The sequence below is a fragment of the Furipterus horrens genome, unplaced genomic scaffold, assembly GCF_987537825.1.
Source record: "Furipterus horrens unplaced genomic scaffold, mFurHor1.1.pri manual_scaffold_1, whole genome shotgun sequence".
Taxonomy (NCBI): Eukaryota; Metazoa; Chordata; class Mammalia; order Chiroptera; family Furipteridae; genus Furipterus; species Furipterus horrens.
In genome coordinates, this window is record NW_028327171.1 from 13,281,443 (window position 1) to 13,295,154 (window position 13,712).

General features: G+C 38.1%; 1 protein-coding gene across 6 annotated transcripts in view; it reads left to right on the top strand.

Annotated features, from left to right (window-relative positions):
• APP (amyloid beta precursor protein) overlaps positions 1 to 13,712 on the top strand; it is a 235,177-nt gene that overhangs the window by 42,138 nt on the left and 179,327 nt on the right. For all 6 annotated transcript variants that reach the window (XM_090272616.1, XM_090272635.1, XM_090272642.1 and 3 more), the window contains exon 2: positions 9,735 to 9,902. In XM_090272616.1, coding sequence (XP_090128742.1) covers positions 9,735 to 9,902 — 168 coding nt within the window. The remainder of the gene's footprint in view (positions 1 to 9,734; positions 9,903 to 13,712) is intronic.

Sequence of the window (13,712 nt, forward strand, 5' to 3'; positions counted from 1 at the left end):
TTTTTATCAAAGGAAAATGATGTTTAGCAGGTCATAAAAGGACAGTTAAAAAAGGAAATGTGCTTACCCAGGTTGTTTCAGACATGCTGAAAGTTTTTCAATAATGGGATTGAAATAGGTTTTTAAATTGAGGCTTACATTAAGTGCAATGAAATCAAATGAAAATTTCAGTTTCTCGTGTGAGCTAGCTAGATTTCAAGTGCTTAGAAGCCACATGTGGCTGGTGCTGACCCTGTTAGGCAAAACTTCAGGATATTCAACCGTAGAGTCAGTTTCTTAAACTAAGGAAGGAAGGAGAGTTTTCAGGAGTGCAGAACTCTGTACGAACGCAGAAGGAAGCAGGACTTTTGAGCATGGACAGACATAATGCCATAGGCTGACAATAGAAAAGACAGCAAAGAAATCACTATTCGGGAGGCCAGTGCTTCACAAGCTGTGTGGGGCTGAAATTCAGTTTCTGATGGGGAGAAGGCCCAGTGGTGAGAGTTTCACACAAAATTTTATTTGAGCACAAGCTTCTGTTGCTTGAAAACTTTAGAAAGCCATTCACCTCATCAAACTTCCCAATGAAGTGAGGGACCATTTCTGAGACCCTGATAGATGGGTGTGTCCACCTATTGAAGTGGCTCCTTGGTGAGACTCAGTATCTCCTGAGGTTCCTTCACCACATTTACACAATGGACAAGTACTTGACCGTAGGAAAGAAGAAAGTGTTACCCTTTGTGACAGCGTGGATGGACCTGGGAAACATTATGCTAAGTGAAAGAAGCCAGTCAGAGAAAGACAAACACCATATGACTTCACTCCTATGTGGAATCTAATGAACACACTGAACTAACACGGAAAATAGAGACAGACCCGTAGCTGGAGAGCAGGGGGTGTTTGGGGGGCGGAGGGATCCAGCAAAAAGGAAAAAGGACCCATGGAGGTGGACAGCAGAGTGCTGATTGAGGGTGGGGAGGGCGGGGTATAAAGGGGGTAAGTGGTAATGGAAAAAATACAGTAACAAACTTTAAAAAAAGAAAAAGAAAAACCTCCTGTAACTTTCTTACGGAACTGCTACCCAGTTGTGCCTTTTCTGTCTCGTACTACTTCAAAAAGATTACTTCAAGCAAAATACAGGATCTTGTGTAGAATTTAAAAATTCAGTGCGAAAAAGTTTCTACCTTCTGAACTAATTTTCAGCCCTGATACTATTAATATTAGTTGTTGATATCAAATACATGCCTGTATTAGGTTCTCTTGCTATAATAATTCTGCAAAGCCACAACCCATTCCAAAATTCAGTGGCTTAAAATAATAGGCATTTTTTTATAGTTCATAGGCCTCTGGGTCAGCTGATCTTGACTGAGCTTGGTTAGAAGACAATAGAACTTTAGAAACTCAACATATATAGGATATCTCTTGTATCTAAAATGGAGAGGAGTAATAGAATTTGAATTTTCTATGTTGCATTATGTGCTTCATGCTAATCTGCCTGAGCTGTCAGAACTAGTGGAAATTACACTGGAAAATTGTTCATTTGTTTTCATCAGATTTCTTTACAATGAGTGCCATTCAAACCAGCATCTCTGTGGAGCCCAGTTTTCAGATCCTCCAGCTGTTAGCAGCGTGACTTAAATGCAATAACTCTAAAATGAGGTTTTAGCAAAAGCACTCATTTGAGATGCGCTCTAATTGATCTGTCCATAAACCGCATGTGTGTTTTTGTTGATTACACACTATACTAGTAGTTCTATAGTAGGTATATATTAGGTTGGCCAAAAATTTTGTTTGTTCTTTTTCTGTAAGAGCCTCTAGTAGCGCATACTTGTCTTTAACTTCATTTGATTTTGTTAGATTGTATTGAGACAGCTGCATATCAGTGTGTATTTTTTTTTAAGAAACTTCAAAATTAGGAATTTTTGTATAGCCATTTTAATATTGAAGATGGAAGACTACACAATATTTTTGGCATATTATGCTTTATTATTTCAAGAAAAGTAAAAAACGCAACTGAAAAGCAAAAAAGGATTTGTTCAGTGTATGGAGAAGGTGCTGTGACTGATCGACCGTGTCAAAAGTGGTCTGTGTGCTGGAGATTTCTCTGGACTGTTGAATAGAAGTTGATGATGATCAAATCGAGACATGAATTGAGAACAATCAATGTTATACCACGCAAGAGATAGTTGATATACTCAAAAAATTCAAATCAACAAAGTTATTGCTGTAGATGAAAAATGTGTCTTATTTTACCGAAAAAAACATATGGACTTTTGGCCAACCCAATATATGGGATATGTAAGCAGGCGTGTGCTTACTGTTGAAAAATTAGAAAACACAGATTAAATAAGCTAACAGATGACGAATGTCCATTAACAGTTGGAATGTCTGAGGCTTTGGACTCTACTTTTCACATTCAATTGGCTACTTCTGATTTAAGGAAAAAACTAAATTAGAAGAAAGTTTTGCATTTGCATTTCAGGGGCGATTTCTTAAAGAGGAAGCTATCAAAAGTTACTAACTGGTCACATCTAGTGATTTAAATTTAAGAAATGCAGGTTAAACATTTAAACTGTGGATCTGCTTGCCCTTTTACTTACTCTAAAAATATCTTTTAGAAGCCAGCAACAAGGAACTGAAATATGTGGCCACAATAAGGGGGAAATTATTTGAAGATAATATTCAAGATTTAAAAATAAAAAGTCTTGAGAACTACTGGCTGGAATGCCAACTGACCTTTTATGAAAAAAGAAAGCATGGGCTTTGGAGTAACAGCCTGGGCAAGTTTTGAGCCTTTAATTATCTAAGTATATGTGGAGGCGACTTATTTTGGTTCTTCTGAGAGTCAAATGAGATAATGAAGGGAAAGGCCTAAGTGGACACTTCTGTTTTTGCCCTTAACTCTTTTTCTAAGTCTGGGTTCACAAGATGAAGGCTGAAGAGATATAGCAATATTGAGAAAACCAAAATGCTATAAAGGTGATGATATTGTATGCTTTTCTATGGTGGCTGTATGAAACATGCTAGTAAAACTTACAATGAAAGATGCAATGAAAGAGATAAGCCATTTCTTGGCATCAATGATGTTGAAAAGAAAACATTAGACCCAATTATACAGGCCGAAGTATGTATATGATATATAAATGTATCATGTATATGCATGTAGTTAAAATATAGAACATTTACTGTTTAGGAGTCAATGAACATTAATTGTATTGAAAACTACTTTTTAAGCAGATAGTTTGGTTGCCATATATGAGGCTCTGTTTTTGAAAATTCCAGGTTTGTACCTGTTCTAGGCAGTGGGCATGACTTTCTTGGGCCTGCCTAAAATTCACGCTTTCAACATTGGTAACTGATTTTGTGGACGTTGGATAACAAATGCTTCTATTGAGAGGACTCTTGATTTCCTACTGGGCATCAGCAGCAAGAGTTATTTATCAGCTTTGTTTTGAGATGGAAGGAGTTGCGGGTCTTTAGAAAACCTATCCTTTGAGCAGAAAGAAATGCTTGATACTATTAGATGGCAAAAGTAAAACAATTTAGTGATGACTTTGTTTGTTCTTCAGGGGACAACAATCCATTGGCTGGGGGAATATTATTCCCAGGGATTGGGGCAAGAGCAAGTTTTATAGACACTAGGAGAGACCACGTGGAAACAGGCATGATTGGCTAAGAGGTCAGCGGTTTTCTTAAGAGGCTAGCGGGTCCTGTTCTCTAGGGTAAGGCGAGTTAGCTAAAACTGAACTGGAGAATTGTGATTGGTGTGCTTGGATTTCCTTGACGAGTCTTTCCCTTAAGCGCTAGCTGACTGAGGTTGAGATTTGTGATGTGGGCCAGGCCACCAGGATAGCCTCCTTTTTGTGGGTCCCCATATAAGAATTAACTTTTATCAATATCAACAGAGGCCATGTATTTATCCAGGAGCAATGACACGTCATTCGAAGCCAGGTCAACAGTGCCAAATTTCGAGGAGTGAAATATGTGGATTAGTACTCTGAAAGGAATTTTTCTCTCTTTATTCACTTTGGTGGCAAGTTATTTTTAGCCTGAAATTTGAGCTTGAAATAGTTGTGTAAAAGAGAGGACGTGAGGAAGGTGCCCAGCTACACACAGGTAAATCAGAGGTGTGTACAGTTTCAGTAACTACATTTCATTTTTCTGTGTGCTTTGACTAGCTTCTCCATTCTTTCTCACCACAGATACATGCACACGCGCGCACACAAGGGCAAAACCTTGGAATACTGCAATTTAAAAAAAAAAATTATTTGTTTATTTATTTTATTTTTAGAGAGAGGGGAAAGGAGAAAGAGAGAGAGAGAGGGAGAGAAACATCACTGTGTGGTTGCTTCTCACTCGCGCCCCCAACTGGGGACCTGACTTGCAACCTAGTCATGTGCCCTGACTGGGAATCGAATCAGCGACACTTGGCTCGCAGGCCGACGCTCAATCCACTCAGTGCAATTTTTTGTTGTTGTTAATTTGAGAGTCAGTCTGGTCACATCAACAACACCCTTGACGGAGTAGGTCTTACTCCTGTCTCTGCCTCTTCATAATTGTGCAGTCTCACACAAATTTCTTGCCAGAGCTTTTTCCTCCTCATAGTTGGGATGGATGATTGATTGTACAGATGCTTCCAGTTCCATGATTCTAATTTTAATGTGAGTTCGCCTCTGAGATAAAGGGGACAATTGTAGATGTTTTGATTTGCTTAAGATTTGGAGGGGGCATTAAAAGGAAAACCATACAGATAATCTTTTCCTTTACAGAATGAACATTGTGTATCATAAGCATTAAGTGATGCTTACTTTACTTCCCTTTTGAAAGAACTTCACCCTCAAATCGGTTAATTACATTGAAAATGGAAAATTTGTTTTAAAATGAAGTTGAAAAGCAGTTTTGTGGGATATAATTGAATTCGGCCCAGGTTAAGGGGAAGCTATATTTATGGGAGGAAAGGGCAGTTGTGACAGAAATAGTATCACTGTTTTTTTTAAGAGATGCTATACAAGCGTCTGACCCCGAAGAAACTGTGAACTGGTTAAAAGTACCAACTTTTCCGCTCTGTGAGGCCAGCTATTCCGACCAGCGAGAAATTGGTTTAAATACAGAAACCAGATGGTTTTCATCAGCTACAAACCTTAAATTACATAAATCCATGGAGGCAACTAAGCTACGGACCTGTGCCTTCTCCTTGCCTAGGGAGACTTTTCAGCCAGGGGAACAGAGAGCTCCTTGTTCCCCTTCTCTTATAGTTGGGGCTGTGTGGGGAGGAATGTGCCCGAGCCTGCTCTATAAGGAATTTTGATCTCCTTGATGATAATAAAGAGAAACATTTTGGGGAAAGGGAACACCCAGCTTGAAAGGACAGCAGGAGAAGCTGGCTTTGCATTTGTAAATTGCAGCAACTTCAGCTGTAGGTTTTCTAGTTCATCTATGCAGACTGGCCTAGATTAGGTATAGATGTTTATTTTAATTTCCCCTGAAGCCATTTTTTAGCTAACTTGCTCTGCAAAGTCCATTTTCCCTTCAGTATTCTTATATATGGTGGCCCTAAAATATTTTTCTGGTAGCAGATGATTGTTTTAAAGGTGTGTAATATTTACACATTCTATAAATAGCCTCTTGATTTTGAGGCAGTGTGTGGACACTCCATTGTTTTAGCCAGTTATTTTGTTCATTGTCGCTGGACGCTGTTTTCCTATAGGAAAGCATCATTATAGTCTCCTGATGTCAGTGGAAAGTCATTCAGTTTACAAGAATTATCTTCATCTTCCATCTCTCAGGAATGCATAGACCGTGAATGGCTGGTTATACCAGGGATCCAGTCTCTTAGGTGTCGGCTCACATTCTGCAAAGTAACCATAAGTTACCATAGGTAATGTTCAGATGGAAGCAAAATTAAAATGTAATAGTTATTTAAGGGGTTATGTGTCCCATCTACTAAAACTTTTGTATTTTCTTTTTCTGTTAAAAAGGGAAATGTTTTCTAAAAAGTTTGAAATAATTAGCTTTAAGATTATTTAGACAGAGTATACATTTTTACTGGCAGCAAATAACTTAACACTGGGACCCAAATATTTCAGGTTTAAGAGTGTCCATATTTACAGATCCTGAATAGAACTGTGCGTGATATATTCAGCCATTTCTTTCAGCATCCATTCGGAAAAAGAGATTTCAGTATAGCTGTTGGGCTCTCGGATGGCTCAGTATTATCGCCTGTGTGTCACCTGGGCTGGTGTGGTTTCCTTCTGGTTGCATGCCAAAGAGTGGACTGCTCCTAGCATCCAGGCTGTTTCTTAAATGGCTTAAGTGAGAGGCCTGCGAATTACTTGTTTTCTTTTAATTAATTTAGCCAATAAGGTAACTGAATTATGTTACTTAAAACATGGAATTCTTTGCAGGTGTCCTTCAGTAAGGATAGAAAAGCTTCTGATTCAGTTTGTATCTTGCAAAAATTTGCTCTGATCTTCTTGTACACCCGTGGTGTTGGATTGGGAAATAATTTTTGCCTGGTAAATGTTTTTCGTGATTTAAGTATTTATTTGTAAAGGGCCTTTCTTAATATCAGATGTAATGGATACATATTGCCCATTTTTAAGTTTCTAGTATTGTAGTTTGCTCTAATTATTGAAGAATCAAAGTTTGAACTGTTAAATAATCTTCACTTTAAGAAAATCAAACATGTTATTGATTACTATCCTCCATACATTTATTTTTTAAAGTTAATACTAGATCTCATCTTGCAGAAAACCCCAAAGGAACTAAAGCATGTATTTTCTGGTCTGAACTCCCCCTGATAAAAATGAAGAACACAAGGCAATTAAAGATCTTCTTTAGTAATTTGTTACCAGGCTAAAGTGGTCTGTTTGCCTGTGTGCATCAAAGCCCAGTCAAACATGAACAAGAATTTGTAACCATGAAAGTAAGGGTTTATTAGTTAAGGAAATGGTACCAATCCTGGTCACAGGTAAGCTATTACTCAAAGACTTGGCCCCTGGATGGCTTCCAGGAATTGGGTTATATAGGGGAAGAATCATTAATCACAGTGGTTAAAGGATTTGAAGTCCTGGGCTCTACTGATTGGTTGGGGCCGGTGCAGAGAGTAGTTGATGGTTATGTCAGGTCCTGGTGTCAGCCACGGCATTTGTTCTGTCTGATTTTGTGAGGATGTAGTCCTTAGGGCCATTCCACTTTTCAAGGGCCTGGGACTGAAGTAAAGATGTTCTCTTTAGCTTGACTGAAATTCTGCTTCTGTGGTCAACAACCCTGAGGTTTTGTTCTTAGGACATTTGCCTTGACAAGGAGGGAGAAACTGTTGTAAACAGATTGTGGAGAATCTAACATAGAGGAATTTCGAGGTGGAGAGGGGAGAATTCACTCGACAAAATAACTGCCAGCTGTTGTAAAAGACCATTAATCTCTCTGTTCAGTTAGAGATAAGGTACCAAGGTTCCGCTAGGACTGGAAATCTTCGGGACAGGAATGAGTTTGAGCAGAATTAAATACCATAGGGAATACAGTGGTGATTCCATTGCCAGGGTGTAAATTCCTTGAGGATAAGGCCCATATTTTATATACAAATAACTAAAATGTACATATTTATATATATATTACAAGTATATTTCATATCCTCCATAGCATCGAATTTATCTGGTATGTGATATTTGACTTTCTTGCAATGTTATTATCTTACTACTTATTTCAGTAAAATTGACAAAATTTGTATTCTGATTTATAGGATCAAGGCATTAGGTTCTCTTATTTCCTCAGGAAAGCTGTTGAAACTGAAGTTTATAGAGCATTCTGGTTAGGTTGCTTCTTTCCATCTGTTGGGGAATGAGCCTCTCAGTTTCTGGCTTAGAACTTGAGGGAGGTGGGTGGCAAGGAGCCCAAATTGGGGAGCTGAGTGGTTCCAGCTATTCCTGATGCTCATCCAATACCGTGGCCTTGCTGCTGTTTGCTACATCTGGCAACACAGGGGCACTGTTTGCTTAACTGAATATGCCTTACAAAGTAGAACCACAAATGCAGAAAATGTTACCTGGGATATGGTTTTAAAGATTTTGCCAAGAGTTTTTGCACTTAGGACAGTGATAGGTCTCAGCAGGGTTCAGGGCCAGGTTTTTTTTTTTTTTTTTTTTTTTGAAGGACGTAAATCCTCTGTTGTTCTTGGACAAAATACATATGAAGATGACTAGAATGGACAGATGTTTGAACTATTTTTACATTTCTGTGGGAAGCACTGTCAGGAAGCCATTTTCTTTAACTGAAATCTCTCAGTGCAGTTTTAGGGATTTTTTTTTCCCTTCTGTGAACAATTTTTAGAAATGATACAAGTTATTATAATAGAATCACCCAGTACTTCGCTGTCTGAGTGGCTTCTGCTGGTAGTTAACCCTTCCTGGCCTGGATGGCACACATTCCCTCAGCAGTTGCACTTAACAAGGGAGGGATTCTTTTCGTTTGACGTGTCTTTGGATTTCTTGGTTTCAACCAACGCTTTTGCTCCTGTGGGTTTAATTGTCATCTCTTGCTGATTCTTTTTTCTTTCTAAGGTATCAGAACCTATTAAGTGAGGTAGGACAGATATTTTGGTACTGCCATTTCCCTTTTAAAAGTATTGATATAAAGGTTAACGTCCGTGCATAGAAGGGTTTGGAAGCACTCTTTTAAAAGTTCCATCCCTCAAACAGTATGTTGCCTGTAGTAAGAACAGCTGAGAACCACTGAGAGATCGCTGCACATCAGTGGGCACTGCGCTGGGCTCTGACAGTGACCTTGTTGGCGTCTTGCACTGTGGTTTGCAAGATGGGACATTCGCACCCTTAACGTACTCTCCAGAGCTGAGACAGTGATAACCAGGAAATGTTGGGGGAGGGGGGTGCGCAGGTGAACTGCCAACATACTCAGTCACATTTGGGCATGGTAAAAAAAAAACACAGCAGTTTTTCTGTTCAAAAAATTAGAATGTAGTCACTTGCTAGCTAATAATGCACGCAAACACTGTGCCATCAGCTCTGGGAGGAGAGGTGGGGCGTGACACAACCTGACCCCCAGACCTGGTCATCACACAGGACTTGGCATGGTTCTCTGTGTGACTCAGGTTACTGTGAGAATGTGGTTTCCTCTAGAGTGAGTATATCTATTTCAGAAAAACATCTTATTTTATTGTCAGAACCTTTCAGGAGGCACCACAAAATCCACTGTGGGGAAATGTATAATCTTTGCAGTAAATAGATTTCTCTTAATATTACTAATTTCTCTTTTCAGTGTAAAAATATAAGCACTGTATTACAGGTGGTGGGAGATGTCTGTAGCATATATAATACAATATTCCCTCTGTTATCGCGGGTATTACGTTCTAGATCTACCCCCCCCCAAAGTAGGAACCTTACATTTATTCTACTCTCTTAAACCTACATAACTTTAACAACATACATATACAGTACTGCAAAATCCCACGATATAGCGAAAAATCCGCGATAATTAAATATAATATTTTTAAAAATCCCGCGATACAGTGAGACCGCGATAAGTGAACCGCGATATAGCGAGGGACTGCTGTAATTTAACTGCAAGGGCTGATGAAGGCAGAGCGGAATCACTACTGAGAATTGCCAAGGATAGAACTGTTTTTGCTATTGCTGCCTATTTCCAGGGTCTGTTTTTATAGACCTTTTCCCCCAATCTCTGCCCCAGAACGGTGGATTGCTATAACTAACCAAAACCTGTTTTGTTTTGTTTTTTAGGTGCCCACTGATGGCAATGCTGGCCTGCTTGCAGAACCCCAGGTCGCTATGTTTTGTGGCAAACTGAACATGCACATGAATGTGCAGAATGGGAAGTGGGAGCCAGATCCATCGGGGACCAAAACATGCATTGGCACCAAGGAGGGCATCCTGCAGTACTGCCAGGAGGTAAGTTCCTGCTGCTGGACATGTTGCATCACGTGCCTTTATTTTTTTAACTTATGTCTTTGTATTTTATCTCTTACAATGAAAAATCCTTGTTGCTAATGATTCACTCTACCACTAATGATACTTACTTGCTTTACTCTGTCATGTGCATAAATGTTTTTAAAAAATTATAGAATGCTGTGACCATAATTAAACCTACTGATAACAATTTCAGACATCTGGGCACATCCTTTTATCTTTAGAGTATATTGCACTATAGCCACACAAAATATTGTGTGTAAACGAAACTAGAGTTAAGTTTCTCTATTTATGTTACCAATTTGGTGTATTTCGTTTCTTTATTTTCGTGTTCAGTGTTTCCCTCCTTATTAATTTTACTTTTTGAACATGTAAAATGTTTACGTTGCTAGAACATCGAAACTATAAAAAGTTATACTCGGAAATATCATTTGTCGGCTATCCTCTATAGATAAACATTTTCATTGTTCTTGATTTATCCTTCTTGCAAAAGAGATTATTTATTTATTTATTTATTTATTTATTTATTTATTTATTTATTTTAAAAAAGGTAGCTTACAATAAGCACTGTTTTGCACTTTACTTTTTTGACTTAACTTTCATCCTTTGTGTAATTCTTCCTAGTTTCCTTTCTGCTGCCATACAGTGTATTTCTTCCTTATTAATTCAGTTTAAAATAACTGGAGTCCCAAGCATTTTATTCCTCATTCACTAGACACTTACCTATTCTAGGATACATGGTTATTTGTGTTTTAAGCACATTTAAAGGAATTAATCTTACATGATTTGGAAAAGCAAAGTTCCTTACCCTCCATATAATACAGCAAGATAGCCTGTCAATATTTTTGTTGTTGTTGGAATGTTTTATGTACTAGAAAATTTCTTTTAGCTTTCTTGGATCCAAAATGAATATGTAATGAATTATATATGATACATATGTAGATATAGATATAGATACAACAACACACATAAGTATACACACACATACAGAGTATATACAGTTTTGAGGTAGCATTCTAAGAAAGAATAATCTCTAGGCCATGGCCAGATAACTCAGTTGATTAGAGTTGTCCTGAAATGCCAAAGCTGTGGGTTTGATCCCTGGTCAGGGCACATACAAGAAACAACCAATGAATGCATAAATAAGTGGAAAAATAAATCCATGTTTCTCTCTCTGTCTCTCTCTGTCTCTCTCTCTCTGTCTCTCTCTCTCTCTCTCTCTCTCATCAATAAGAAAAAGAAAAGACAGTCTCTAAATAATAACTTTTATGTTTTGGGAATTAGCAAGAATAAAAGAATACTCTCTAGGCCCTGGCCAGATAACTCAATTGGTTAGAGTTGTCCTGAAATGCCAAAGCTGTGGGTTTGATCCCTGGTCAGGGCACATACAAGAAACAACCAATGAATGCATAAATAAGTGGAAAAATAAATCCATGTTTCTCTCTCTCTCTCTCTCTCTCTCTCTCTCTCTCTCTCTCATCAATAAGAAAAAGAAAGGACAGTCTCTAAATAATAACTTTTATGTTTTGAGAATTAGCAAGAATAGAACTATTTTTGGGTATAAATACATTATAACAATATATTATATATCAAGTAATGTTTATCCTGAAGGAGTATGAACCATGATGTGAAAAGATAATTCTTTATATTTAAGTAGAAATAACTGATACTTAAGTGATTTATATCTCTTAAAAACATTCTGCCTGCTTATTTATTAACTAGGGATTAGAAATTAATTCATTTTTGCCCATTTATGACATTTCTAAAATATACTCTTTGGAAGTAATATTCACTTTCTACTGAAGAGTTCCTCTAATACAATATTATACATACATTATGAGTTTGGTAAATTGAAACTCCATGTGTTCACGTTTATGGGTTTTTGATACCATTTCATTTTTCTGGCTATAAATACAGATTATGCATTCTGAATGTTAAATAGAATTTCTTTTTAAAAGGCTAGAACTCAAATTTAGTTAATGACATTGACTACAGCATCCTTTCTCTTGAATGGCTCTTTTGATGTGTATATCATAGTTTGCATTTAAGTTTTTCCTCTCTTATGAATAATCAGATGTTTTTGTATTTGTATGATGATTCTATAAAAATTATTCTTCTTGACCCCGAGAATAACCCTTACGGGCACTCCACTTGGAGATCCCCCTAATGCCTGGGCCCTTCACTTCCTGTTTTAGTCCATTGCTTGTCCCAGGGTTAAGCCAAACAGTGGTCCTTCCCAGCCCCAGACTTTGCCAGATGTTGGTAGACATAGGATGAGAGGGGGAAAAGGGAAGCGTCTTGGTTGTTTCTCCTTTGTTTTGTAATTCTGTTAATATCTACCTCTCTCAGCTCACCATCCACAGAGGTCTTGGAGAGTAACGCATACGGGCCAGTCTTAAAATGGATTAGACAAACTGTAGACAGGAGAAGTTAAGAAAGAGCCAGAGAACATCAGGTCTTATTAGCCCTTTTAATGAATTTGACCTTTATCCCATAACAACAGGAAGTCACTGAAGGTTTTTTTTTTTTAAGAAAGTGAATGACTATAGATTTGCATTTCGAAAAGAGAAGTCACCCTCTTATTTTGTCACTCTGTCCCCATATCTGGTTTCTCATTTCCATGAGGGCCTATAAAGTAATTTTAGCAATATGAAAACTGACAGTGGCAATAATGGCACATGACTGAGATGAAGACGATGCTAATACTTTTATCCATTAAGCAGGTGTCAGCTACCTTGTCAAGTGCATGCTCTCATTATACCCTCCTGATACTTCTGGGGTGGAATCCTGGGAAGGAATCTTGGGTAATTGCAACAGTTCAGGGGAACAAAGAGAAAGAGCACCACCCATGGTGGAGGAGCAGTGGCTGGAGACCTGGGACCAGAACTAGGAGATGCTAGCTATGTGCTGGAAGGCAAACCAGGTTTATTTGTAAATGAGGGAGGTGATGGAAGTTCAAGTGTGGTGCACATCAAAAGTGGCAGAGGTATAGTTTTTGACAAGGCAAAATCATAATTCTTGCAAAATGAACACATATCAAAGATTTTATTCAGTTTGTTAATTAATGAGCTATCTTGTAAGATGTTAAAACTGGTCCAGTTTGACTTGGAGAGATAGACATTCTTTCCCAACAAACTTCACTTGCAGAACTATGAACACTCATCAAATTTATATGGCGCAGGACAGGAAACACTGGCATTGCCATCTGTCTCTGCAGTGTTTACCCTTACAGAGTCATAAAGTAGCTCAGTCAATAGCCAGTCAATCAAAAGAATATACCCTATAGAATCAGATACCACTAGGTACCCAGTAATCTTTTTGTCCATTTCTAAGTTTTGGACATATTCTTCTAATTTGGCAAATAAAAGGTCATTGTTGATCTTTGGGACAGCAATTTCAATGGAATAGAAGTCAAATTGCTGTAGACTACCAGAGCAATACCTGAATGGATAGTGAAGACTTCTGTGGATTCTTTGAGGAAAGGCCTAGAAGCCGAGAGCTTAAGGGCAATTCAAGGAAAAAGGGAAAGGCTTTGCCTTTTGTTGTGACTTTGTTTTTTCAAGAGAAGGAACTTAAGCTAAAGGAAGCTGAAGCCAAATTGTGGGAAGGACAGATGTCCATCAAAAGAAAACCAGGCTCAGGTATCTAGGGAGAAATGGGACCCAGGGAATAAGTGATCGGCTGAGTCTTGGCAAAGGAGAGGGATAAAAAAAGGAAAGGAAAAGAAAAGATGGGGAAATAAGGAGAGTACATTAATTAAACAGTCTCTGTTTGCCAGCTGATGGAAACCCA